Consider the following 25621-nt stretch of genomic DNA (forward strand, 5'->3'; position numbering starts at 1 on the left):
TCACAGATTGCATTTCATACAACCACATTGTTTTAGTTAGGCTGATATTTTGCAGCCATAAGCCCATCAGACATACACAGGGTCTTTTCTTTAAAATACTTCCGACTGCAGGTTAAAATTATCATTTTTCAACAAAGAAATGCCATTTTTACAGCATTTGTACAAGACTTTAACCGGGAGAATTCAGACCTTAAGGCTATTTGCCCTGACTCAATTGCTTTTATTCTATTTTCTACTACAATAAATTGCTGTTCAATTGATCGGACTGAGCTACGAGTTTCACGCATAATATTCATCATCTTCGCAAAGTTCTCAGATCATGTCATTAACGAAAATTGAGTTGTCACTGGCTTCCGAATATCCGGATTTCCTGACGTATTTAGGGTGCTTGTAGCCACATCCTCGCTAGAAGCAATATCTGGACGACTCCTTTTATTTTTTTCTTGCCCATCTTAACTTAGTAATAGCTAAAATTGACTTATTGGCAAAAGAAGAAACCACCAATCCTTAATCAGTCCTTTTTTTCCACAGTACTATTGCTTTGATCTCATATCTCGAATAGTTTCAGCTTTAAATCACTTTGAAGGAATAATAGCTAATGATTTCTATTGTTGAGTTTTGTTTACGAAAAGGCTTGTATTTTCGGATTGTCCTTTATCAGCTTATATAAAGTTTTCGTTGTAGCACAGCGTACAGATAATTTAGGAATAATCCATCTTCATTCATTTCATTACGTGATTTATAGAGAAGGCGATAGTAAGCAATACGATCTTAACCAGTTGAGCAATGAATCATGACTGAAGGCACAGATCTGGTGTTTAGAAGGCACAGAGGGTGAAGTCCTACTCTTCCTTGTAGTTGTTTTGATTTGCTGTGGATATTTATTTTAATTTTTACTCGTTTTGGCTTCATTTATTTATTGATTTATGGTATTTTTACGCTTTAGTTATTTTTTTCTTTTCATCTTTAGTGTAATGTAGCTTTCTACTTGGCACCGAAAATACTTCCTCTGTGGAAAAAGATTTTTTTAATTAATAAACTAACGGTGCGATGGCCTTTGAATTCTATTTTATGTTAAATAGAACAAAAGGCACTAACTATTGTTATTAATTAAATTAGAATTAAACATTGGTCGCTATTTTCAGAAATCTGATCTGATATTTTGCTTTAGGAAACTGAAAAATTAAAAAATAATCATCTTCGAAAATCATTTATATTATACAGAAACAAAAGGCCGTCACCCGACACGATGACAGCTTATCATGACAGGGTGATGGTAGATCAAACAATCTCAAAATTAAAGCCTAAAACGAGTAAACGTTTTTAAAAACAACGGGTCTATGGTCAGTAAAAAAAAGATTACAAACACGACGTATATTTTACCTGTATAAAACTAGGCGTCCTGAGCGCTGAAAATAGAAGTAATCTAACACCAAACCAATTAAATGACAAAAGATAAAATAAAAAAATAAATGCATAATCTAAAAATATACTAAAAATATTTAAAAAAAAATATTCAATTACTACTCTATGCCCCAACATCACATATATAATATAAATATTTTGAGTAACTATCATGAACGTACATAAGCTAATGATTTAGCTTATTTTTAATCATCTTTTATTTTTATTTTTTTTTTATCATTTTATTTTTAATCATCATTTTTGAAGCTAATTTCACAAACCTTTCTCATTTGATAATATCCTTTAAAACACGTGTTTGATTTTTTCTAGCATTTCAAGTAGTATGATTACATTTTTGGTTTCATTCTATATTATGTGAGATTTTGTAAGGCAAAGATTCCTCAAGGCAGTGTGGCCAGATTGTGAACAAAAAAGTAAGCTGCAGCCTTTGAAAAACAAGCCAAAAATAAGCCAGACAATTTTTTGCCCAAAATCTTACTTTACTTTTAATGGTGTCCAAGTTTTGACGGCCGTTTTACAGAAATACTCACCACTTTTCAGGTCCTTTGATCCTACTGGCATTATCCACCTTTCAATTTGTTCCCTGGTTTGCGGAAGTTCAGTTCCAGTGTAGAGATTATTTTGAGGCTGCATTTAGTAGAATTGCGATAAACCGCTACCCCATGTGGAACTCTAGAGACTTTACAGAAATTCCCGCGCGCTATGTTCAGAAAATGCTCGACCATGCTTACTTTCCTGTCCAACAGTTCAGGGAAAATTATTGACGAGGACGCCCACCGGCTCGATTTCTCCTGGGTTAGTTTGAGCACTGTCCGTGTGTGCGCTGCAATTTCTGCAAATATCCCATAATTTCACTGAGTCGGACCTCCGATTACTATAATGATACTCTGTGACCCAATGCAGCACAACTTACAATGCCTGCCCCAGGCCCTGGGGGGTAGTGAGGACACCTGAATTTTTGCTATCTGACTTTTGAGCAATTTTTAACTTAATGGCTCTCTCAAAATTTTTATTGGATGTATTTGGGGAAAAAGAGCATGGGGGGGGCTAGTTGCCCTCCAATCTCTTTTTACTCTAAAAAACTGAACTAGAACTTTCAATTTCCATTCAAAAGAGCCATCTCTGAAGTTTTTACAAGCATCCCTTCAATAAGAGCCATATATTCCCCAGGGCGTAACTTACAACACCGGCCCCTGGGCCCTGGGGGGATGTGTTGACCCTGGAGTTTTTGTTATATGATCTTTTAACTATTTAAAAAAAAGCTATCTCAAAGTTCTTATTGGATCGGTTTGAGGAAAAAAGGGAATGGAGGGGAGGGAGGGCTAGGTGCCCTCCAATCCCTTTTGACTCTTATAACTGAACTAGAACTTTCAATTTCCAATTAAATGAGCACTTTTTGAAGTGAATATGAGCATCCCTTACATAAGACTCATATATGCCCCCAGGACGCAACTTACAATGCCTGCCCTGGGCCCTGGGTGGTTGTGTTGGCACCAGAATTTTTGTTATATGATCTTCGAACATTTTTATTGGATATATTTAAAAATTTTATTGGATGCATCAGGAAAAAGAGGTTTGGGGGGGGAGCTGGCTACCCTCCAATATCTTGTGATGCTTAAAAAGTGAACTAGAACTTTCAATTTCCAATCAAATGAGCCCTCTCTGAAGTTTATATGAGTATTCATTCCATTAGGCTTAATGTCCAAAACCTCCCCCCCCCATGGAAAAAATTCATATATCTTTCTCAATAGCAAATACTTTATATAAACAATGGACAAATTTCATAACTTAAATACCTTTCTCCAGGGGTTTTGTGGGGTCAAGTTACACTTGTAGTTATGTTATTCCGACTGATTATATCTTTTAAAAATTAATACTTTCCTGGTTAATTTTTATTAGAAGCCCACCCAGCATGAGCAGTCTGGAGCAGAGTATGGAGGAGTTGAATTCGAATTTAATTGGGGATCAATCACCCCAGGGTTAAACTAGAATTCCTCCCCTCAATATAGGAACAAATTGAATCCCAAACTGCAATCCATGATTTCAAACAGCTCTTAAAAAGGGAATTTAATGGATATGCCCAAGTATATGTTGATCGATCTTTAAGTGAAGAAGGATGTGGAAGTGGATGCTTTTTAAAAGAGCTCAGCCTATGCATTGTGAAAAAACACAAGGCGGGGACCAGCACACTAACAGCTGAAGTAGCTGCAATCTATTTGTGCTTAGAGACCCTAATTAACCTGAAACAGAACAATTAACATATAGTAATATTCTCTGACTCTAAATCTGCTCTCTATATCCTATGAAACACTAACTTTGAAACACTGGGCATAGGCCTACATCAAACCAAAGAAAACCTAAGCAGCCTTGGAAGATTAGGCTTTGTTACTAAATTTCAATATATACCTATTCATCTAGGTAAAGACGGAAATGAAAAAGCAGACAAGATAGCAAAGCAAGAAGCAAAAGGCCAAATGGAACCAGTGAAATCTCTAACTATAAGGGATACAACTAGATTATGACTAAAAACATTGCTTGAATTAAAGCCACCAAATTTATCCCCCTTTCCAACCAGTATACAATCAGCCTTGTCCAACTGCCTGTGTTCATATACAGCTAACTTCAGCCACCACTCTCCTTCATACAAAATAAAGCAGCCAAATGGAGAAGTTGCCAATAGCCCATTTTGCAGGTACTGTAAAAACACAGAAGAAACCCCTGAGCATATACTGTTGAATTGCAAAATACTGGAAAGAAAACTGTCAATGGATCTAAACCAACAACACCATATATAGTAGGTCAAAATATGCTGACTATATTGAATTAGATAAACCCTACTATGATGTTACCTCACATTATTAACTAATAGCTGATTTACATCTTTCCATATTCATCCACATTTTGAATATTAACAAGCAGTGTTTACAACAGAAACTATGTAGTAAGGGATTATCTCATTCAGTAAAAATTGAATTCTCCCAAGAAGAAGTGTATGAACTTATCATGAGAAAAGAAGAACAAATTAAAGATTTGGATATATTGTCAACCCAGCCCAGAAAGAAGAGGGGCCAATGATCTGATTTTTAGGACACTTGCCTTGATTGTCTACAGTTGATTGATTAAATTTAATATAACAATGAACCTTATTTATTTCAAAATCTGAAAGGTTTTTTTTCTAAATAACAAAACTATAGTATAACTGCCATAGTTGCTGTCTGTTAAAGGTAATGTCTCATGTTTAATTATCAATGTTGTGGTCAAGATTTGTAGACCATTGGCCAAGATTGATAATTCTGAAGATTAGTAGTGGTCAAGATTAAAGTCTCAGCTGACAGGTAAAGGACATACTGCTTTCTAATCAGAGATACAGCTCAGATTAGGCACTGGCTAATCACTAGGAGTCTTACCCTATAGGCCCAGGCTACAGCAACAGTAACAAAGAAATCAGACATCAAAGCAAGGGTAACTCTTCTACTTATCCTGCTCCTGTACTTATATATCTCTTTCTGATATTTACATTAGTATTATATGGTACTTTATTACATATTAGCTATTAGCCTATATTATATATAACTAATTTCTCTAGTATTTAACTATAGGCTAACACATTGTGAAAAATGAATAAAAGTGAGTTTGAAACAAGATTGATTGCTTCAGGTTTGCTTGTCACAAGCTGATGCTCATCACTGCTAAAAATGGGGGTGCAAACCAGTCATGTACACCAGCTATTTTTCTGTGGCATGTACCCAATTTTCTGGTAGCCAATGCATTGAGGTACACACCTCCATGCCTTGGGTGGCCCCCCCCTATACCCGTTAGAGGTTCCTGTTCAACCCTCAACCTATAATGTACTCCTTCACCACTGTAGTAGTATACCACAGGATCTGTACCTCATAATTTGATACCTACATCTAACCAAGTGTACTACTCCATATATAGCATAGCAGGACCTACTCCATATATAGAGTAGTAGGACCTATGACATTTTTAATGTAGTAATATTTTTGGGGTGTATTACTCAAATTCTTAGGTACTAATCCTGTGGTGTACTACTTCAGTGGTGAAGTACAATATTCTATAGGTGGTATTACCTAAAACAATTAATATCACCATAGACCCAAGAACGATTTTCACTTTTGCATCTATTCTGAGAAAACCAATGACCAATTTGATTCTTCCTTTGAGCATATTTAAACTGAAGGGATGCAAAGAAAACCTCAAATATAAATAAAAGTATTTTCTCAAAATAGGTCTGGACAAAAAGTGAAAACGAGCCTGGGGGTACCCTATATCTCGGGGGCAGTACCCCATGCAGTGTGGTGTGTACCCAGTCGGCTAGGCTGTCTACCCAATCTGTTTGTACAGAGATACAAACCACAGAAAATAGCTAGAGTGTACATGACGACTCCTGGACGACTCACATGAACTAAACAGTTAAACAGGATCTGTAGAGGTTACAGACATGCCTGTTATGAGTTTGATTCCTGGCGTTATTCTATACTAATAAGTAACAGCTAATTTACTGTACCTTCAGCTGTAGTTCAGCACCATGACTTCATGGCTAATGCTTTTTATGCTGTTGTTGCGAAGCAACATGTCTCTTAGGATTTGAAAACTTCACTGCAGTGCCGCGATTAGATTCGTATTTTGACCATAGAGTTAAAATGTGATTTTGACCTTTCGTGAGCATTCGTTCGTTCGTTCGTTCGAAAATCAGATGAATTGCCAAAAAATTTAAATTCTTCCCGAAAAAGTAAATCACGCCAAGAAATAAGCCAGTTCGAAATAAAAATAGCCAAGTTTTAAGCCACAAGCCAGTTCCAAAAATTTTCACGCCAGTCGCCAACAAAATAAGCCAGTTTGGCGTAAAATAAGCCAATCTGGCCAGACTGCCTCAAGGATGGGTTTGGAGCAGTGTGAGGAGTTACCATTTTCAAGGTGGATAGGAAAGACTAAATAATTTTTAGCCCTCTAGAAGTGCAAGTAAGGAACTATGGTGAACAACTGAAGTAAAGTAGCTGGGGTTGAACAAAGTTGAATATTATTAGACACAAGAATCCCACTTCCTAAGTACAAAATATGGAGTCCTTCTAAGCCTCCCCCCGCCACCAAAACACCACAGTCAGTCATTCAAAACTGTTTCAGATATTCAATTTCGATGACATGAATACATGATGAAAACACAATCTATCCAACTCTACCTGTGACAGTACACGTAGACGATTCTATTAACTAGGGCAAACAAAATGTATTTTCCGCATAATTTGGTATTCCCCCAGAAGTACGTCCTAGCTCAACAAGGAATATAGGACAACAGATACTACATAAATTGCAGAATAAATATCTAAACCATTTGCCTTACCTCTAATTCAAGTTTAATTTGATTTCTCTCTCCTTCCAACAATGGTTTAAAATTCCACCGTAAACTTCAGCTTACCTAGTAGTTTATTCATGGATTTCTTAGCCCCCCCCCTAAAGAGATTGTAACTGGAGGTTAATTTGGCCTCCGTGAACTTTTCTGAAAATTTCAACCAAATAGCTTACCTTGGGCTATTTTACAGATATGGCAAATATGAAAATTCGCTAACCTCATACCCAAGAGTGTCTTTTATTTAACTCGCAACATAAGTTAATAAATTCTTATGGTCATGGTACATGAGCTAATTTAGGAGTGAGTGTCACGGTGGAGCGAGGGGGCCTGATTCTTATCTTCAAGTTTCCCCTGTCAGGCAAAATTTTAACCAATTTTGTATGAAGATTAGAAATAATGTTAACTAAAGATTATACACTGCTAATATTAATTGCCAAAAATTAAATTTCAATTCATCAAATGAATATTTGTCTGTTGATACACTGTCCAAGGTACAAATTAAAAAAATGAAAAATATTATTATTACAATTTGTAAAAATACTACCAACATTCAACCGATACAATAAAAACAACACAAAAAAAAGTAGAAAATTAAATCAAAATCAGGAATATTCAGCAAATTCACAAAGGATAAATAGTACGATATTGAATAACATTCGACAGTAATATTTTAATGATTAACACAATTAGTCGACAAGAAAAGTTTCTGGGTAAAAGTTAGAGTTTTTTTTGTTCCTGTCCTGCTCTAGGCCAACTTCCAGGCTCAAATTCAGAGATTTTAGCTTTTCTTTGGGGCAATTTTTATTTGAAATAACCTCTGGTTTGCATAACGTTTTAAAATTACAGGATGCTTTATTTTGTTATGTCTCGTTAAATCAAAACGTTGTGTGAACCTTTTTTTTTAACATACTTTACTCTTGAAAGGCTTTTCCGATGCATGCGTTCTTTGGTGCTGAGATAAATTCAAACTAGTGGTGAATTTTATCTTCACATACTTGACACTCAAAAGGTTTCTCTCTTGTATGAATTCGACGGTGTTTAGATAAATGCCGGCTTTGGCGGAACTTTTGTGTACATACATCACACTCAAATAATTTTTCCCCAGAATGTGTTCTTTGGTGCTGAGATAAATTGCTACTGGAAGTGAAGCTTTTTTCACATACTTGAAACACAAAAGGCTTCTCTCCCGTATGGATTCTTTGGTGTTTAGATAAATCAGAACTATAAGTGAATCTTTTTTCACATACTTGACAAATGAAAAGTTTTTCCCCAGCTTGAGTTTTTTTATGATGAGATAAATAAGAATGTCGGGCAATTTTCTTTTTACATAACTGACATTCAAAAGGCTTCTCTCCAGTATGCGTTCTTTGGTGCTAAGATAGATTCCCACTAGAAATAATTTTTTTTTCACATACCTTACATTCAAAAGGTTTCTCTCCAGTATGTTTTCGTTGGTGCTGAGACAAATTCCATCTAGAAGTAAATCCTTTTTCACACATTTGACATATGAAAGGTTTCTCTCCCGTATGAGTTCTGCGATGCTTAGATAAATTTGAACTATAACTGAAGCTTTTTTCACATACTTGGCACTCAAAGGGTTTCGGGTTTTCATGGACATCGTTTTCAGAAAAGCGATCAATGTCCTGTTTCGGTTGGATTTCACTTTGCGCTCCATGTTTGTAACCTAAATTTGATTCTTGTTTTAGACACAGAGTTGACAAACGAAACCAAGCAGCCTTCCTATTTCATTTTCTTGTTTGGTAAGATCATTCTTAAGCATTGATGTCCAATCATTGTCTAGGAAAAAAAACGGTCAAATTCAAAATTTATTTTTCTAGATTTTTTTTGCAAAAATATAGTGATATGATAGCTTTTATATTGCACTGAAAATTATACTTAAGGAATGAATTTACAGCAAATAATTTGAGATTTTCTTTTTAATAGTTTTTTTTACAAGAGGTATCAGTTGTAAAATATATTCAACACGTTAAAACCTATGGTCGTTTAACCCTTGTTTTCACACCATCTAAGACTAAGACTAACGGAATTTTACCGGAATGAGACTGATATATAAAGTTGACAAAATAAAATTGCAAATGAAAATATATTTTTCTTTGTTTATAACAAAGCGCTTACTGATTTATCCCAATTCCAATTAATTTTGCAATAAAGATATCTAAAGCGCTTAAGTATTTTAAATTGATTCCAAATTAATCTTTACTAAAATACCTGTTTTTTTATACATGGGCCATCAAAACTGTCAATAATCAAATAAATCTACCACAATCGTCACACATTCAATAATCAATTATCAATTGTATATTAAATTATGGCGAGTTAAAACATCTAATACTGGGTAGTAATTTTTTCAGATAAACAGAATATGCATATCTTGTTTTTTTTTCTATTCAATTGCGCTATCTATAACAAATCACATAAAATTACTGTTTTGTTTTATTTAAAATATCTTTGAATTGTTTATGACATAAGAAAAACTTTCCCATTTTTACTATACCGATCTTTCCCATTTCCCGTTGTAGAGACAACACATTCAATTTATCAAAAACTGGGAACGAAAATAGGTAAAGAGGTGCCTTTGACCTGATAACGGACTTTTTACGCTAAGTTTCATAAAGTTTGGCCTCCATACGTTATTAAGTAATTTCTTTTATTATTTATATCAATCCGTAAATAAAGATAAAAAATTTTCCTCTGTAAATACCCAAAAGCCGGTATTTTTGTGGTAGGTGATACTACTGATTTAAATACAAACTCCTTAGGCAACACCGTGAATTTAAAAATATAGTAAAAATACAAACAACCAAATAAGTTTTACCCTTGATCTTCATCCACACAAATATGCATAATTTTTATTGCCCACCAGTCTCCTTACCTGGGGGAGGTAAAGAGGTAAGGTAAGGTTTTAGGGGGAGTCCCTTTACCTATTTTGGTTTATCAATGAACCCTCTCTTCAGTTTTAACTATACATTTTCTATTTCTGAATTCTCTTATTGACCAATTAAAAATGAATGTCTTTTTGATTTTGTATCACAAATGAAAAGTGGTAGTTTCTCATAGAGAACTATGACTTTGATGATAAAGTTTTTAACTTCCAAAAGCTAATTAAAACGAAGAACATAGACTCTTCGAAGATTGAAATGAAATAAAGTATTTTGCAGTAGGCATCAAGACATGGTTAATTGTAGAAAAATCCAAGACAGATAGTCTGAGTAATTGAAGAGGCAAATCTGGGATAAAGCCCTTTTTAGGATTGTATAAAAATGATATCATTTCATTTGCTGATAGATAAGTCTATCTATCATCCGTCCAGCTGTCATTCCTAGGGCAAAACTAAGCTAGATAGTCATAAAATTAAGGGATAAAAGATTGGATTGATTTTTGGTTGACGCTTGACTGACAATGTCCACTGAACTTGTATCCAAAATCTGGGACTGAATTCGCTTGGATTCACTGGCGGCGAACAAGTGAAACCTAAGCCTAATAGGCTTGTTCGCTTGTAGTCTAAACGTGGAATACTGTGTCAATAAATTGACACATGATCAACAAGTCCCCTTGACTTGAAGGCGAGCGGTAAAACCTATAGTTTTCCAAGTGTTTGGAAAAAATAAAAGTCTGTATATTTATAATCATAGTAGCGGGTATCTTCACAGTAATAACGTAAAGGCCAGACACTTTTATTTTTCCAGCAATTGAAGCATTGACCAGGTTCTTCTTCCCAAAACAATTTATAACCACAACGATACCAGTCAATTAAAAATAAATTGAAATCATGTTTATTTTTTTTTTGTAATCATGCCAGGGTAAGTATTTTCCCATTGATCACATTTATCATATTGACAATTGGAACATAGGAAACCTTTAGTATGAGAGTCACAAATTTCTTCAAGACAGGAATTCCTGAAGTAAAAAAATTGACGACTTATTTATTACTAAAATTTTCAAAAGGGTCTTATCAGTGTCTGTGTTTTCTACTTCTTAAATCCATGTTTTCAAATAATTACAAAAATAATTTACAGCAAATTTAGTTGGCTGCACTAATTTAAGACATCTATTTGGTTTTTCACTTGAGGACAAATGTAACTAGCCTTTGAAGGGGTTTAGCCATCACTTTTTGTAATGGCTCATTTCTTCATTTTAAACAATTTCTGTCTATTTAAGTGTTCAATCGTAGGTAAGTTAAATAATAATCATTTCAAATTTTAAGTTCGCTCTTATTTTGTGGGGGAATATAAATTTTTAGGGGATAGTGATGGAAACCTTCTTGTTGTGCACCGGAGAGTAGTAAGCACAAATAGAAACCTACTTATGGTTATTTTTGGCATACACAACCATGATTAGTCGGACTGAAGCAATAATGGTTGCCAACATCATGCCCAGGGGGTTAATCCTCCTGGACATCTAAAATGCTAACTGTGACACAAGAAAGGATTCCTTGAGTAGCAAACCAAAATTAGAGACACAAGCTCTATTTCTAATATTGGTTCTGAGGATAAAGCGCTGCATACCATTGATGGCTGACAAGTGGCAAGTATATCTTCTCTCTTTTGGAGGAGGACTGTTGCCTGTATCATTATGAACATATGTTCATAATGTTCGACTGTTAACCATTATGAATATATTCACATTGTGTTTTTCGGTCTTGAATTTGCTTAATGATACAACATGGCCCGGAAACATCTAGTCTCATTCTACGGTTATTCGGCAACTCCTGGTAATTCCCACTGTTACTTTAGGCACTCTAGGTTTCTTTTTGCCATTGCTAGCACTTTTTGCCATTGCTAGCATTGCTTAAAGCATCCATTACAACACCTTTGATGTTGACACAGTGAACCCTTTTCTAATACTGAAACAACATTACGTCATCCATATTACACTTGGTCAAGGAAACAGGGGTGTGTGTCGTGTGATGTCAGACCAGCTAGCCGGTTGTATAGGGATGCGAATGGGAATCTGCTGGGGATACGTTTAAAACTAGGGACAGGGATTTGTTTAAAATCCTATAGGAATCTGCTAGGGATGTGTTTAAAACTAGGGATGGGGATGTGTTTAAAATCCTATGGGAATCTGCTAGGGATGCGTAGAAAACTAGGGATAAAGATATATTTAAAAAAATAATTTTTTTTTTTACTTTTATAACTTTAATAAATCAAATTATATTAACATTTTGATTACTAAATATCAGTATATGTATATTAAACTGACAATGCACATTCATTTGTATTTTTGTTAGTAAAGTGCAAATTATGTTCTGGCCTTGGGAAGGCATAGGGGTTTTGAGCCCAAATTATGTTAATTTCTGCCCGTTTTGACTTTGACTCGGTTATTTATTGTAATTTCTGTTCGTTTTGGATTTCATTTATTTATCGATGCTGATTTGTGGTAGTTTCACGCTTGGTGGATTATTTGATTTTATTTTTGCTCATTTTCTGTTTAATGCAGTTCTTTACTTTCCTTTGAAATACCTATTTTGTGGAAAAAGTTTTTTTGATTAATTTCTGTTCGTTTTATATTGACATAGCCTTTTAAGGGAAAAAGAAAATCATACTTTAAAACTTTTCATTTTTTTAAGAATTTATAGTTTGGCCTGGTATTTTTATGCTGGAAAAAAAATTTCCAGCAATTTTTAACAACACACACCCTTTTAAAAATCTGGACACAAATAGTAGTGTTTAATTTAGTTTCATAGCTCCTCTAGTTGACCTGAAATGGAAAACTTGATACCATTCGTAAAAAAAATCTGTTTACTTTCTTTGATAACTTGGATACACTTACGCTATTTTGATTTGGTTAAATTTTAAGAGCAGAAGTAGCCCTGAAAGTTTGAACATAATACTCTCAGTCGTTCTTGCGATACTACTGAGATGCCTTATTGGGAATTAGCATTAACATAGTGCATTTTGATTTAATCTTAAGGCAACGTTTAGTTTTAAACATAAAGGCAAATGGGAGGGTGGGCATGGGAGGCAGGGGTGGCTCGAAGGGGGGTGATACACTCCCCCCCTCCCTGCCTCTTGCTAAGTTGTATCAGTCGTTTATTTTGGCCTTGACCAGGTCCTGGGCACTCATCTCAGTAAGGGACAGTCCGAGTCGTTTTTCTTCCTCCTGGAAAAACTTTCACTCATAGACAAGGTCGTTTAAATTAAACCAGGTTTCATAACCCCGTTAGGTCTCTGTTAAAATGATTCCCAAAGGGACTGGACTGGCAGCAACTTGCTTTGTTTCAAAACCTGTTCTTACTCGCATATAATTTTTGTCCCAAAGGGACTGGACTGGCAGCAACTCGCTTTGTTTCAAAACCTGTTCTTACTCACATATAATTTGCGTCTGTCTCGGATAGATCGTTCAGATTTAGCCTGTCAACATTATTGTAGGCTAGTTGTTAAAGTGAAGTCTGACTCGATAACATGAATAAACTGAAAGTGAGAGGCAAGGTTACGTGCATGGACTGTGGGTCAAACTTTGACTATGAGTGGAAAAGAAGGCATGAAATTTCTAAACACAATGGAAATTTCTGAAAACGCTGGAATAGCTCATTCAAGTCGGGAGGTAAATTTTTGGCTACGACTCTAGTGAAACATAGTTACAAACTCGGCTTGTCCGCGAAACTTTCCGTGGAGATGTCCCCATAACATAGTTTCCTCTTGGCAAACGCCCATGGCGAAACGTCCCCAAACATAAATTTAGTACTTCGCCTTGGTCTTAAGGTGCATTGTCGTTAAATAGCAGCCGAATTTGTTTTTAAAGTGAAAAGAAGAAAAGGTAAATTTAAAAAGTGTTATCATTATAACTTTCTTCGATGTTTTTTTTTTTTGTTTTTGCGTATATATTATAATGGCTTCTTGTGTTAAAGAAAGTTATAATGATAGAAATCTTTCTTTAGGTTTTGTTTTTGTTATTAAATTTAACAGTTTGTTTTAGTTCCTTTTTTGAGGGGGGGGGGCATGAGGGGTCACTATTCGGAAAAGTTTCATGAGTTGGTAAGAGATAGCCACCGTAAGAAGAGTTTCCTGTGGGGGAACGACACCCTTTTCTACGGTTAAGGCAAGTTTTTTATAATGGAAAAGTTTTAGGTAGTGTATGGTGACTTATTGTGTGTCCAGTTCGGCTGCTAATTTAAATTTAAAAAAGTGTAGGTGACGCGTAAAAGTTAAGAATTAGATTTTTTGCTTAAAGTAAATTTGTTGTCACTGAGAGGAGAGGAGGTGGGATTAAAAATATATATATATATATATATATATATATATATATATATATATATATATATATATATATATATATATATATATATATATATATATATATATATATATATATAAAATAGGCGTATTGTCGAAGAAAAAACAAAACCAAAGATTTCGATGGGATCCCAAAAATGGAATATTTATTGGACTTCTTGGTCCAGACAATCGGGTTTGTAGATTTCCGGTCTTCGCCAGACCCGTAAGCATGTTAGCATTTATCCCTAATCAACAACTTGAAAATGTAAAAAAAATGATACCAAAGTGGGGTTTTCGACGGATTACGACCAAATGGCTATTTCGCTGAGAAGACCAAGTTCAGACATGGATTCAGCAGCTATTTTTATGCCTAAATATCATCTGCAGTCGACAATCGAATTTAGAAAAATCTTTTACTTTTAATGAATTCCTGATTTTAGCAATTCCGTGCGAACTACTTGTCCGGCAGGAAAATAAAGTTCAAAAACAGATTCAGCGTGTTTCATTACCCCTATATCGAAACTCTAATGAAGATCAGACAAATATTTTTACGAATTTTGGCCGGATTCCGGGCAAATTAATTGTCCGGCAAAAATATAAAGTGACGGATGAGCAAGTATGGATTCAGTATGCAATGTTACTCTATTTTGAATTTATAATCGACTTCATAACAAACTTTTATTTCTAGTACGCTAAATTTCCGGTTAAAAACGAATGTAGTATGTCCCCTTACCCCTTATACTTCGGATTTTGTTTTCGTTTTACCAAATTTCCGGTTTTGACAGGATTCTGAGTAAACTAATTGTCCGGCCCAAAAAAAACTTCAGATATAGATTTAGCATGTATCCTTATCCCTATACCGAATCTGTAATCGACTTGCAGACACATTTTTATTTCTTCCAGATTTCCAGTTTCGGACGCATTCCGGGCTAAATACTTTTCCGGGAAGAAAATAACGGTCGAAAACGAATTCAGTATTTGTCCTTAACCCTACATCGAACCTCTAATCAACTGCAGATACAACTTTTACTGTTAATCATTTTTCCGGCTTTGGCTGGATTCCGGGCGAACTATTTTTCCAGCGAGAAAACTAGTTTCAGATATGGATTCAACATGTCTCCTTACACCTCTAAATCGACTATGTTATTTACTTTTAAAATATCTTTAACTAACCCCCACCCCTAGATATAGAGCTACATAGCCCATCTACGAAACTGACCTGTACTTTGACCCAAAGAATCCTCACACCAAGTTTGACCAAAACATCTATCGGCCTACACCTTCGAGAGTTATCATGCTTACAGACGGACAAATTGTACAAAGTCATAGATATCCCGTCACTTACGTTTGGGATCCCAAAATTTTAAGATTTTGCATCGAATATTTAGGAACAGTCTTATAGGCACGAAAAATCGGATGTGGGACCAGTTGCGTAGGATATTCACCGTTTACCTCAAAATATACAGTCTTGTGCTGGGCTGGCCTCATACATTAGTGATCCTAGGTCGTTTAAAGCAAAGGTTGCAGTAGTAGCTGTATTTACGGCGGAAAACTTGAAAACCCGGTATTTCTGATTAACTGTCTCCTCGTAGTCAAGCAGACCAAAGGTTTCGATGGGATCCCAAAAAGTGGAATATTTATTAGACTTCTTTTTCCAGACAATTGGGTCTTGTAGATTTCCAATCATCGCCAGACTCCGTAAACATGTTAACATTTATCCCTTATAACGGCCTGAAAATTTACTTCTGCATCGTAATTCAAATCAAAGCTCTATACGACTTAAAAATTAAATTTAGCTTTTTATCAAATTTCTGGATTGCAGGATTCCATACAAACTCCTTGTCCAGTAAAAAAAAAAATAAAGTTTAGCTATTACAGATTCAGTATTTATATTTACTCCGAACTCGAATCTCTAATCGACTTCAAAAGAAACTTTTACCTATAGCCAATTTCCTGTTTTGGCCGGATTCCGGGTGAACTGCTTATCCGTCAAAGAAATAAAGTTCAAAAATGAATTCACCATTTCTCCTTATCCCTATATCGAATCTCTAATCGACTTTAGAAATATTCTACCAAGTTTCCGGTTTTGGCATTTACGAACTTGACCTGTACTTTTACCCAAAGGATTCTCACACCAATTTTGAACAAAATATCTCAATCCCTTGCTAGGTATCCATCACTAACGTTTTAGGATCAGAAAAAGCGGAAGCCTAATCTGGCTCGGAAAGAGTCAAACAAGGAGAATGCAAAAATCAGTGTAGTTCCGTTGGGGTGGATAAGACTGGCCTAAGAAGTTCGAGATCTCGGAGTCTGACATAAGTAAGAAAAGGCGGGTCTGATGCTTTGATAAAACCAATCAGACAGATAAAAAAAAAATCAATCAACTAAATATCGCAGAAAAGCCTGATCAAGGAGTTATGTCACAAACATGAAAACAAACGAGAGATGATATAGCCCACAAATAAGCCAATAAAATTTAGCACAAAAAGAAGAAAGGACACACTACAAAGTTTCGTGGCCTTAAATTAATCCGCTTTGAAAGAATATTATTATATTTTAGCCGTGGAAGTTTTTTTGGGATCCCAAAACTTAAGTGACGGATAACAATTTGTCCGTCTGTTAGCACTATAACTTTGGAAGTGGTTGAGATATTTTATTCAAACTTGGTGCCTTTTGGTCAAAGTAAAGGTCAAGTTCGTAGATGGGCTCCCTAGCTCTATATTTGGGTGTGAGGGAGGGGGTTTCAAGTTAAGTGACGAACAAATATTTTTTAAATGCCAATGAGATAGTCACTTTTGGGGTAAGTAGAAATGCTGAATAAAAAGCTGAAATTTATTTTCACGCCAGACAATTGGTTCGCCCAGAATCCAGCCAAAACCGGAAATTTGGAGGATGTTCCTGAAGCTGATTAGAGGGTCGACATAGGAGTAAGGAGATATTCTGAATCCGTTTTTGGCTTCATTTTCTTACCGGACAAGCAGTTCGCCCGGAATCCGATATGGAAGAAGGTAAAAATTGTTCCTGAAGCTGATTAGAGGGTCGATATAGTGGTAAGGAGACATTCTGAATCCGTTTTTCAGCTTCATTTTCTTACCGGACAAGCAGTTCGCCCGGAAAGCCAAAACCAGTAATTTGGCGGAAGGTAAAAGTTTTCCTGAAGCTTATTAGAGGGTCGACATAGGGGTAAGTAGACATGCTGAATTCAAACCTGAAATTTATTTTGACGCCGGAACATTGAGTTCGCCCGGAATCCGGTTTAGAAGAAGGTAAAAGTTGTTCCAGAAGCTGATTAGAGGTTCGATATAGGGGTAAGGAGACATTCTGAATCCGTTTTTCCGCTTCATTTGTTACCGGACAAGTAGTTCCCCCAGAATCCGGCCAAAACCGGTTTTGCGGCGGTCTCTGGCGAAATTGTGTTTACTGACAATTTTGTTTCAGGAAATACATGTTACAATTACCAAGGAAACACTTGGCGTTAGAAGACCGACCTTGACAGAACACCTAGCAACAGAAACGAGATATAAATTCGAAACCGGAGAAGACTTCATTCCATCAGTCAATACAAACGATGAGAAGGGGTCAGATATAGGGCAAGAGGTCTCTGATCAAAAACGCAATATGAAACTCTTTTCATGTGTCGCTAAGCTGGAGTACATTATATCAGTAGTTGCTGGTTCCAATGACATAGTTAAGACCGTCCGGGAAAATTTTGCGTTGAATACAAGAGATATCTTGGTGGAAATACAATCTACATCATCTTCTGTGTTTGAGGTGTGCAAGGAACTAACAGTCGATTGCACTGAAGAACTTCTTAACATTTCGGCAACTAGTGGAGTTGTTGTCGGAAATCACAGTGACGACACGAAAGTGTAGTTCACAAGGATCCTGGAATAAGGAAGCCAATCTCTAGCGAAAACCAAAGGAAATACCTGATTCCATGTGGTCCTAATCAACCAAAGCTGAGTATGTTCCCAACTGATCCGTCAATATAAAAAAAGAAACAGTGTCGTTTTCACCCCAGCTAGTATGAAGATTACCACGTCTTATAGTAAAGTATCGAGAAAGATGCTGGCGTATGCTTAGTTTGCTTACTTTTCCGCAGTGGTCCGTGGCGATATCAGTCCGAAAACGCTTGGGTGGAAGACGGTGTGCGGCAATGGCACAAAATGAAGAGCCAAGGAAAAGCAAAGAAAGGAAAACTGGCTAGTCACTTCTCTTCCGGGTCACACAAAGCAGCTTTGTCGGATTATTGTCACTTCGTCAGCAGTAATGGTCATGTTAATTTCCTACTTGATAAAAGAACTCGAGCTAAGCTTTTGCAGCATGCAAAAGATGAAGAGACACACAGAAAAATTGTGACAATTCTTTTGGACGTTGCAAGAACCCTAGCGAGACAAGGCATTGCATTTACAAGAACGGAAGAACAAGACGGGACGGCAACTTTGTTCAACTTGTTCAACTTCTAGCGAGATATGTGCTTGCTCTTGAAGCTTGATTAAATGATTCTCGGTATAGGGCATACAAAGTTACCTATCTACACAAAATGTCCCAGAACGAGTTTATTGAATTGCTTTCAGCAGAAGTCAGGAAGAAGATCCTTGACGAAGTCCTGGATTCAGAATTTTAATCTTTGATGGCGGATACGACACCCGATGCTTCACATTCTGATAAGCTTGCAGTCGTAATCCACACCATCAGCTCGGAAGGGATGCCTAGAGAGAGACTATTAGATGTTAGCGAGGCAAATGACAAAACTGGTCAGGGTATGGCAGAAAGTATAATAGGAACACTGACAAGGAGAGGAATTCAGCTGGATAAACTAGCTTTTCAGTCGTATGACTATGCAAGTGCAATGTCTGGTCAGTTTAATGGAGCCCAGCAGAAAGTATCGGAACTTCTCAGTCGCCGTGTGCCTTATATACCCTGCCAGGCCCACAGACTAAACACCGTGATATAGCATAGGTGCAATTCATCTCTCTTGATAGCTTAGCTTTTCAATATCCTCAAAGAAATGTATGTGTTCTTCTTTTCATCTACAAAGCGCTTTGCCATCCTTGAAGAAAAACTCTCTTTGATTAAAAACAGCCTTAATCTCTGAAATATATCACGAACCCGGTGGACCGCAAGGGCTGAAACCATACAAGCAGTGGTTACTCCGTTTGAATCAATAGTCTCAGCCCTTGACGAAATAAAACAGATGAAGATCGCCGATACGAAGACGAAAGCACAAGCCAGCGGCCTCCTGAAAAGGATTCTCAACTTCGATTTTATCACCTGCCTCATGTTCATGAAAAATATCATGTACAAGGCCAGGATTGCAACAGAAAAGCTGGAAGAAAAGGAGATGAACATCATCGACGCAATTGAGATGCTAGACGCTACGAAGAAACTTTTTGAAAGAATATCTTGTGAGGAAATGAACAGTTTAATTGGCAGCGCAGCATAGTTTGCCAAAAGGATGGAAGTGGAACAAGAGGCTGATTTCATCAGACACCCTCGTCGGAGACTTGGACCATCTCGTTATGACAGCCGAGCTCAAAGTCAAGCCGATATCTCAATGCATCAGTTCTATAGACAATATTTCAGAATCTTGCTTGACAAGTTGACTACAATGATGGGAGATAATCTCAGAGCTTGCCTTGCCGATTTTCTGTCATTTTGCACCTTACTCCAGCCTCCTTTGAACAAAAGTATCTCAGTTCCAGATATTGAGCAAGCAACAAAGTTTTTCCCAAACCAGGAAAAAGCTCCAGACGCTACTGCTCTTCAAGTAGAGCTTGATGTTTTGCTCTAGTTTTGCCAAGGCACTGCTTGCTTCAGAGAAGTCCTTGGTGAAGGACATCGCCGGAACCGTAAGCTTAAGCAAGCCAGTCGTCTTTGCAAATTGGCAGCGACTGTACCTGTTGCAGTTGCAGCTGCCGAAAGAACATTCAGCTAACTCAAGTTTGTGAGGATTTGGCTGAGAACTGCCATGCTTGATTCTCGACTGGATTCCCTCATGTTGTTGGCGAGTGAGAAAGACCTCACCGATGGTGTAGACTTAAACAAGATTGTTCAGCGTTGGTCCATTTTGAAGAAGAGAAGAATCCAGATTTCAGCTTTTCTTAGTTGTGTATTTGCACATGTAGTGTTCAATTTTTGTCCTTCTTTCTTCCCGTTGATAAGTATAAATGATAAAACACTATTGTCTATGAAGTTTGTAGGTAATGAAGAGTTGTAGAATATTATCTACAAGTCGTTTAAAAGAAGGTTCTCACCCCTCCTGGCCTGAGTGCTTCGAGCCACACCTGATAGGAGGGGGATTAGTTTAACTCCAATCACTTTCGACTATTAAAAAGGGAATCAGCCCTTTCTATTTCCAATCAAATGAGCCCTTTTCGAAGTTCCTACGACAACTCCTTCGATACGAAGTGCCCTGGTCTAAACAACAACAACAACAAACAAATAATACATTATATCCACATCGATCTTTTCTTTAAAATGTCAAGCCTTCTCTATAAACACCGCTTTCTATAAACACCTTATATGCCCCCAGAGCATAAATTAAAACCCTTACCCTAAGGGCTGTGAAAGTGGTGGTCATCCTCTAAGACCTAATTTCCAGAACTTTCGACTACGTTGAACAAAATGGATATCTCAAAATTTTGATTGGATGTGTTTGGGGAAAGGTGGGCGTGAAAGGGGCGTTAGTCACTCTCCAATCACTTTCAACTATTAAAAAAGGCACTAGCCCTTTCAATTTCCAATCAAATGAGCCCTTTTGAAGTTTCTACGACAACGCTTTCAATAAAAAACCTTATATGCCCCCAGGGCATAACTTACAAATTTTGCCCTGAGGGCTGGAGGGGGGGGGTGTCATCCTCAAAGACCTAATTTTCGGAACTTTCTGCAACGTTTAACAAAATGGGAATCTGAAAATTTTGATTGGATGTGTTTGGGGGAATGTTGGGCGTGAGAGGGAGGTTTGTTACCCTCCAATCACTTTCAACTATTAAAAAGGGCACTAGCCCTCTCAATTTCCGGTTGAATGAGCCCCTTTTGAAGTTTTTACGATAAATCTATCTATAAAAACCTTATATGCCTCCAGGGCATAACTTACAAACTTCGCCCTGGGGGCTCTGGGGGGTTTGTCATCCTTAAATACATAATTTCCAGAACTTTCAACTACGTTGAACAAAATGGATATAGCTAAACTTTGAATGAATGTGTTTGGGGAAATGGTGGGCGTGAGAGGGGGTTAATTACTCTCCACTCGCTTTTGACCATTAAAAAGTGCAATTTCCATTTCCAATCAAATGAGTCCTTTTTGAAATTTCTGCAACAACTTTCTATTTAAACCTTATATGCAACCAGGACATAACCTACAACCCTTGCACTGAGGGCTCTGATGGGGTTATCATCCCAAAAGACCTAATTTCCATAACTTTCGACTACGTTGAACAAAATGGATATCCCAACATTTTAATTGGATGTGTTTGGGGAAAGGTGGGAGTGAGATGGGGGATAGTTACCCTCAAATAACTTTTGAGACTATTAAAAAGAGCACTAGCCCTTTGAATTTCCAATCGAATGAGCCCTTTTTCAAGTTTTTACGACAAAGATTTCAATAAAACTTATATGCCCCCAGGGCATAACTTATAACCCTTGCCCTGAAGACTGTGGGGGGAGTCTTCTAATCAAAGGTATAATTTCATGAACTTTAAACTGCGTAGAACAAAATGGCTATCTCAAAATTTTGATTGGATGTTTTTGGGGAAATGATGGGCGTGGAAGGGGTGTTAGTTGCCTTCTGATCACTTTCGCCTATTAAAAAGGGCACTAGCCATTTCAATTTTAGATCGAACGAACCCTTTGTGAAGTTTCTACAACAACGTGTTCTATAAAAACCTTATATGCCCCAAGGGCATAACTTACAACCCTTTCCCTGAGGGCTGTGGGGGTGGAGGGGTTGTCATCCTTAAATACCTAATTTCCAAAACTTTCAACTACGTTGAATAAAATGGCTATCTAAAAGTTTTGATTGGGCGTGTTTAGGGAAAAGGTGGGCGTGATAGGGGGGTTAGTTGCCCTCAAATCACTTTCGAGACTATTAAAAAGGGCCCTGGCCCTTTGAATTTCCAATCGAATAAGCCCTTTTTCAAGTTTCTACGACAAAGATTTCAATAAAACTTATATGCCCCAAGGCATAACTTATAACCCTTGCCCTGAAGACTGTGAGGGGAGTTTTCTAATCAAAGGTATAATTTCCAGAACTTTAAGCTGCGTGGAACATAAAGTTATCTCAAAAGTCTGATTGGATGAGTTTGCGGAAATTGTGGGCGCGGAAGGTGCGGCAGTTGCCTTCCAATCACTTTCGACTATTAAAAAGGGCACTAGCCATTTAAATTTCCAATCGAATGAGCCCTTTCTGAAGTTTCTACGACAATGCGTTCTATAGAAACCTTATATGCTCCTAGGGCATAACTTGCAACCCTTACCCTGAGGGCTGTGGGGGGTTGTCATCCTCGAAGAACTAATTTCCAGAACTTTCAACTACGATGAAAAATAGCTATTTCAAAATTTTGATTGGATGTGTTTGGGGAAAAGGTGGGCGTCAGAGGGGGATTATCTGCCCTCCAATCACTTTCGACTATTAAAAAGGGCACTAGCCCTTTGAATTTCCAATCGAATGAGCCTTTTTTGAAGTGTCTACGACAACGCTTTCTATAAAAACCTTAAATGCCCCCAGGGCATAACTTACAACCAATGCCCTGAGGGCTGTGGGAGAGTATCCTCCTCAAATAAAAATAATTTCTATCTGGAAATCAACTACGCTGAACAAAATGGCTATCTCAAAATTTTGATTGGATGTGTTTCGGGAAATGATGGGCGTGGAAGGGGTGTTAGTTGCCTTCCATTCACTTTTGACTATTAAAAAGGGCACAAGCCACTCCGATTTCCAATTGAGTGAGCCCTTTTCGAAGTTTCTCCAAGTGAGCCCTTTCGAAGTCTAACACCAAGAAAAAAATAAAAAATAAATAATACATTGTGCCAACATCGTTCTTTGAGCTGCCTATGATAAAGGAGTCCCTGCCACTTTGGGTTGCAATTTCAAGAGTATCAAATTTGCTCCGAGCTGCAACTCTATCATTCTTTTGGCACATTTAAACGTCTGATGGTGTTTTTTCTTATAACTTAGTACAATTTATAAATTGTTGGAGATATCTTTTTATATAAGCCATTTATCATATCATTTGTTCCTTTCTGTATTTTGGATATATTTTTGAGTGTCTTTCTTTATTAGTGTATTTATTGATTATTCAGCAGTGAAATTTCACAGTTTATTTAAAGGATGAGTTTTCGCATTCCAAAAAACTTTCAAATTTTCACTTCAAATGTTTTCCATATACTGATAATAAATATAAAGTTACACGGCATTTATACAAGACCAATGGAGACTCTTTTTAATTAGCATATAAAGAAAAAGAAAGTATTATAAAAAAATTGATTACATCAATTTAGGACAAGTTAATTTCTAAGAAAATTAAATTCTCCTCTTTTTGGCTTGAAACTTACAGGGCGTGAGAAAGGGATAAAGGGAGATAAATAAAAATCTACAATATTTTGAAAAATATTTCAATAATTCAAAAAATATTTCGTATTGATCCGTAACGCCAGAAGTAAGCCCAAAAACAAACCCGCCAAATTTTAGATCCTTTTTCAAAGATCCCTTGTTCAACATTTAATTTGATGACATGTCGGATCAGAGAGCAAGGTGTCAAAGGAAAATTAATATTGCAATGAATTTAGGAACCTTAAAATCGGCGCAGCAGTTTACGGATATCGAGACCAACAAACATCTCTGGTTTGGCTAGCAGCTAGCTAATTCTAATAACCTTTCTTATCCTAAAATTACCCCCCCCCCAAAACGAAAAATTGTCTCCAAAAAATACCCCCCCCCACGGAAAATACCCCCAGCGGAAAATACCCCCCGCAGAAAATAACCCCCCGCAGAAAATATCCCCCCTGGAAAATAACCCCTTTCGCAGAAAATACCTCCTCCCGCAGACCCCCCCCCAGAAAATAACCCTGATGAAAATGCCCCCCAGAAAATACCCCCTGCGTAAAATACCCCCGGTATAAAATACCCCCACGCAGAAAATACCCCCGCCCCTAATTATGAGACCAAAAACCGCTACTTATTAAATACTAATCCAAACTCTAAGCCCGATCAATCAAATTACTTAGAATTTATAAAGCATTAAATAAAAAAATGCCAAATTCTAGATCGTTTTTCAAAGAGCCGTTATGCACAAATTTATTTTGCTGACATGTCGGGTCAGAGAGCAAGACATCAGATGAAAATTAACATTGCAATGGATTTGGAGAGATAGACCTTATGATCGATCGGCATAGCAGTTTTCAGATATCGAGACCAACAAACATATAAGGTTTGGCTAGCAGTTAGGTAATTATCATAACCTTTCTTGTCCGAAAATCCCCCCCGTGGAAAATACCCCCCTTCCCGCAAAAAATACCTCCCCCAGCGGAAAACAAGCCTCTCCTCGAAAAAATACCCCCCCCCCAAAGAAAATACCGACCACGGCAAATACCCCCCCCTCCATCTCGCAGAAAATACCTCCCACCGCGGAAAATACCACCACCCCCACTCCGGAAATATGTTAATTAAAAAATATAAGGTTTGGCTAGCAGCTAGCTAATTCTAATAACCTTTTTTATCCGAAAATTCTCTGCCCCCCTCCTCAGAGAATAACCCCCCCCCGAAAATACCTCTCGTTGAAAATACCCCCCCTCCCCGAGTAAAATACCACCAACCCCCACTCCGTAAAATACCCCCTGTGGAAAATGTATCCCTGGAGAATACCCCCGGAAAATACCCCCCGCGGAAAATACCCCAGCCCCTATTATGAGGCCTAAAACCGCTACTTATTAAATACTGAGCCAAATTGTGAACTCGATAAATCAAATAAATTATAATTTATAAGTAATTATAAAGAATTAAATCAAAAAAACAAACCCGCCAAATTTTAGATCCTTTTCAAAGATCCCGCTCTTGTGTAAAAATCTATTTGACATGTCGGGTCAAAGAGCAAGATGTCATAGAAAAATTAACATTCCAGTGGATTTAGGGAGATGAACCTTAAGATCGGTGCAGCCGTTTTTCGGATATCAAGACCAACAAACATTTAAGGATTGGTAAGCAGCTAGCTAATTCTAATAACCTTTCTTATCCAAAAATTATTTCACCCCCCCTCGCGGTAAATACCCCCCGAAAATACCTCCCTCGGAAAATACTCCCCCCCCCGCGGATAATACCCCCTCCCGCAGAAAATACCTCTCCCGCGGAAAATACCCCCCCTCCTTGGAAAATACCCCCTTCCGCAGAAAATGCCTCCCCCCTCGGAAAAAACCCACCTCCCCGGAAAATACCCCCGCGGAACATGCCCCCTGGAGAATATCCTCCACCCCCGAAAAAAACCGCAGAAAATACCCCCGTCCCTGATTATGAGGCCTAAAACCGCTACTTATTAAATACTAAACCAAAATCTGTAATAAACCAAAGCTAGTAGCTAGCTAATTCTAAAAA

General features: G+C 37.2%; 1 protein-coding gene across 1 annotated transcript; it reads right to left on the bottom strand.

Annotated features, from left to right (window-relative positions):
* Nucleotides 1–7764: 7764 nt before the first annotated feature.
* LOC148947973 (uncharacterized) lies at nucleotides 7765–11388 on the bottom strand. The gene is made up of 3 exons (XM_089096055.1): nucleotides 11229–11388; nucleotides 8212–8480; nucleotides 7765–8127 (listed from the first exon to the last, which is right to left on the bottom strand). The coding sequence occupies exons 1-3, from the start codon at nucleotides 11386–11388 to the stop codon at nucleotides 7765–7767; spliced, it is 792 nt and encodes a 263-aa protein (XP_088952181.1).
* Nucleotides 11389–25621: the final 14233 nt, after the last annotated feature.

This window comes from Artemia sp. Qi Xiang Cuo, chromosome 10 (assembly GCF_049724085.1).
Source record: "Artemia sp. Qi Xiang Cuo chromosome 10, ASM4972408v1, whole genome shotgun sequence".
Lineage (NCBI taxonomy): Eukaryota > Metazoa > Arthropoda > Branchiopoda > Anostraca > Artemiidae > Artemia > Artemia sp. Qi Xiang Cuo.

Excerpts from the sequence above, each read along its gene's own strand:
- LOC148947973 (XM_089096055.1), bottom strand. The coding sequence starts at position 11,388 with ATGATACAGGCAACAGTCCTCCTCCAAAAGAGAGAAGATATACTTGCC. Across the intron at positions 8,481-11,228 it reads GAATCCTTTCTTGTGTCACA|GTTACAAACATGGAGCGCAA; the intron begins GTTAGCATTTTA and ends AATCAAATTTAG. Across the intron at positions 8,128-8,211 it reads AGAAACCTTTTGAATGTAAG|TTATGTAAAAAGAAAATTGC; the intron begins GTATGTGAAAAA and ends TTTGAATGTCAG.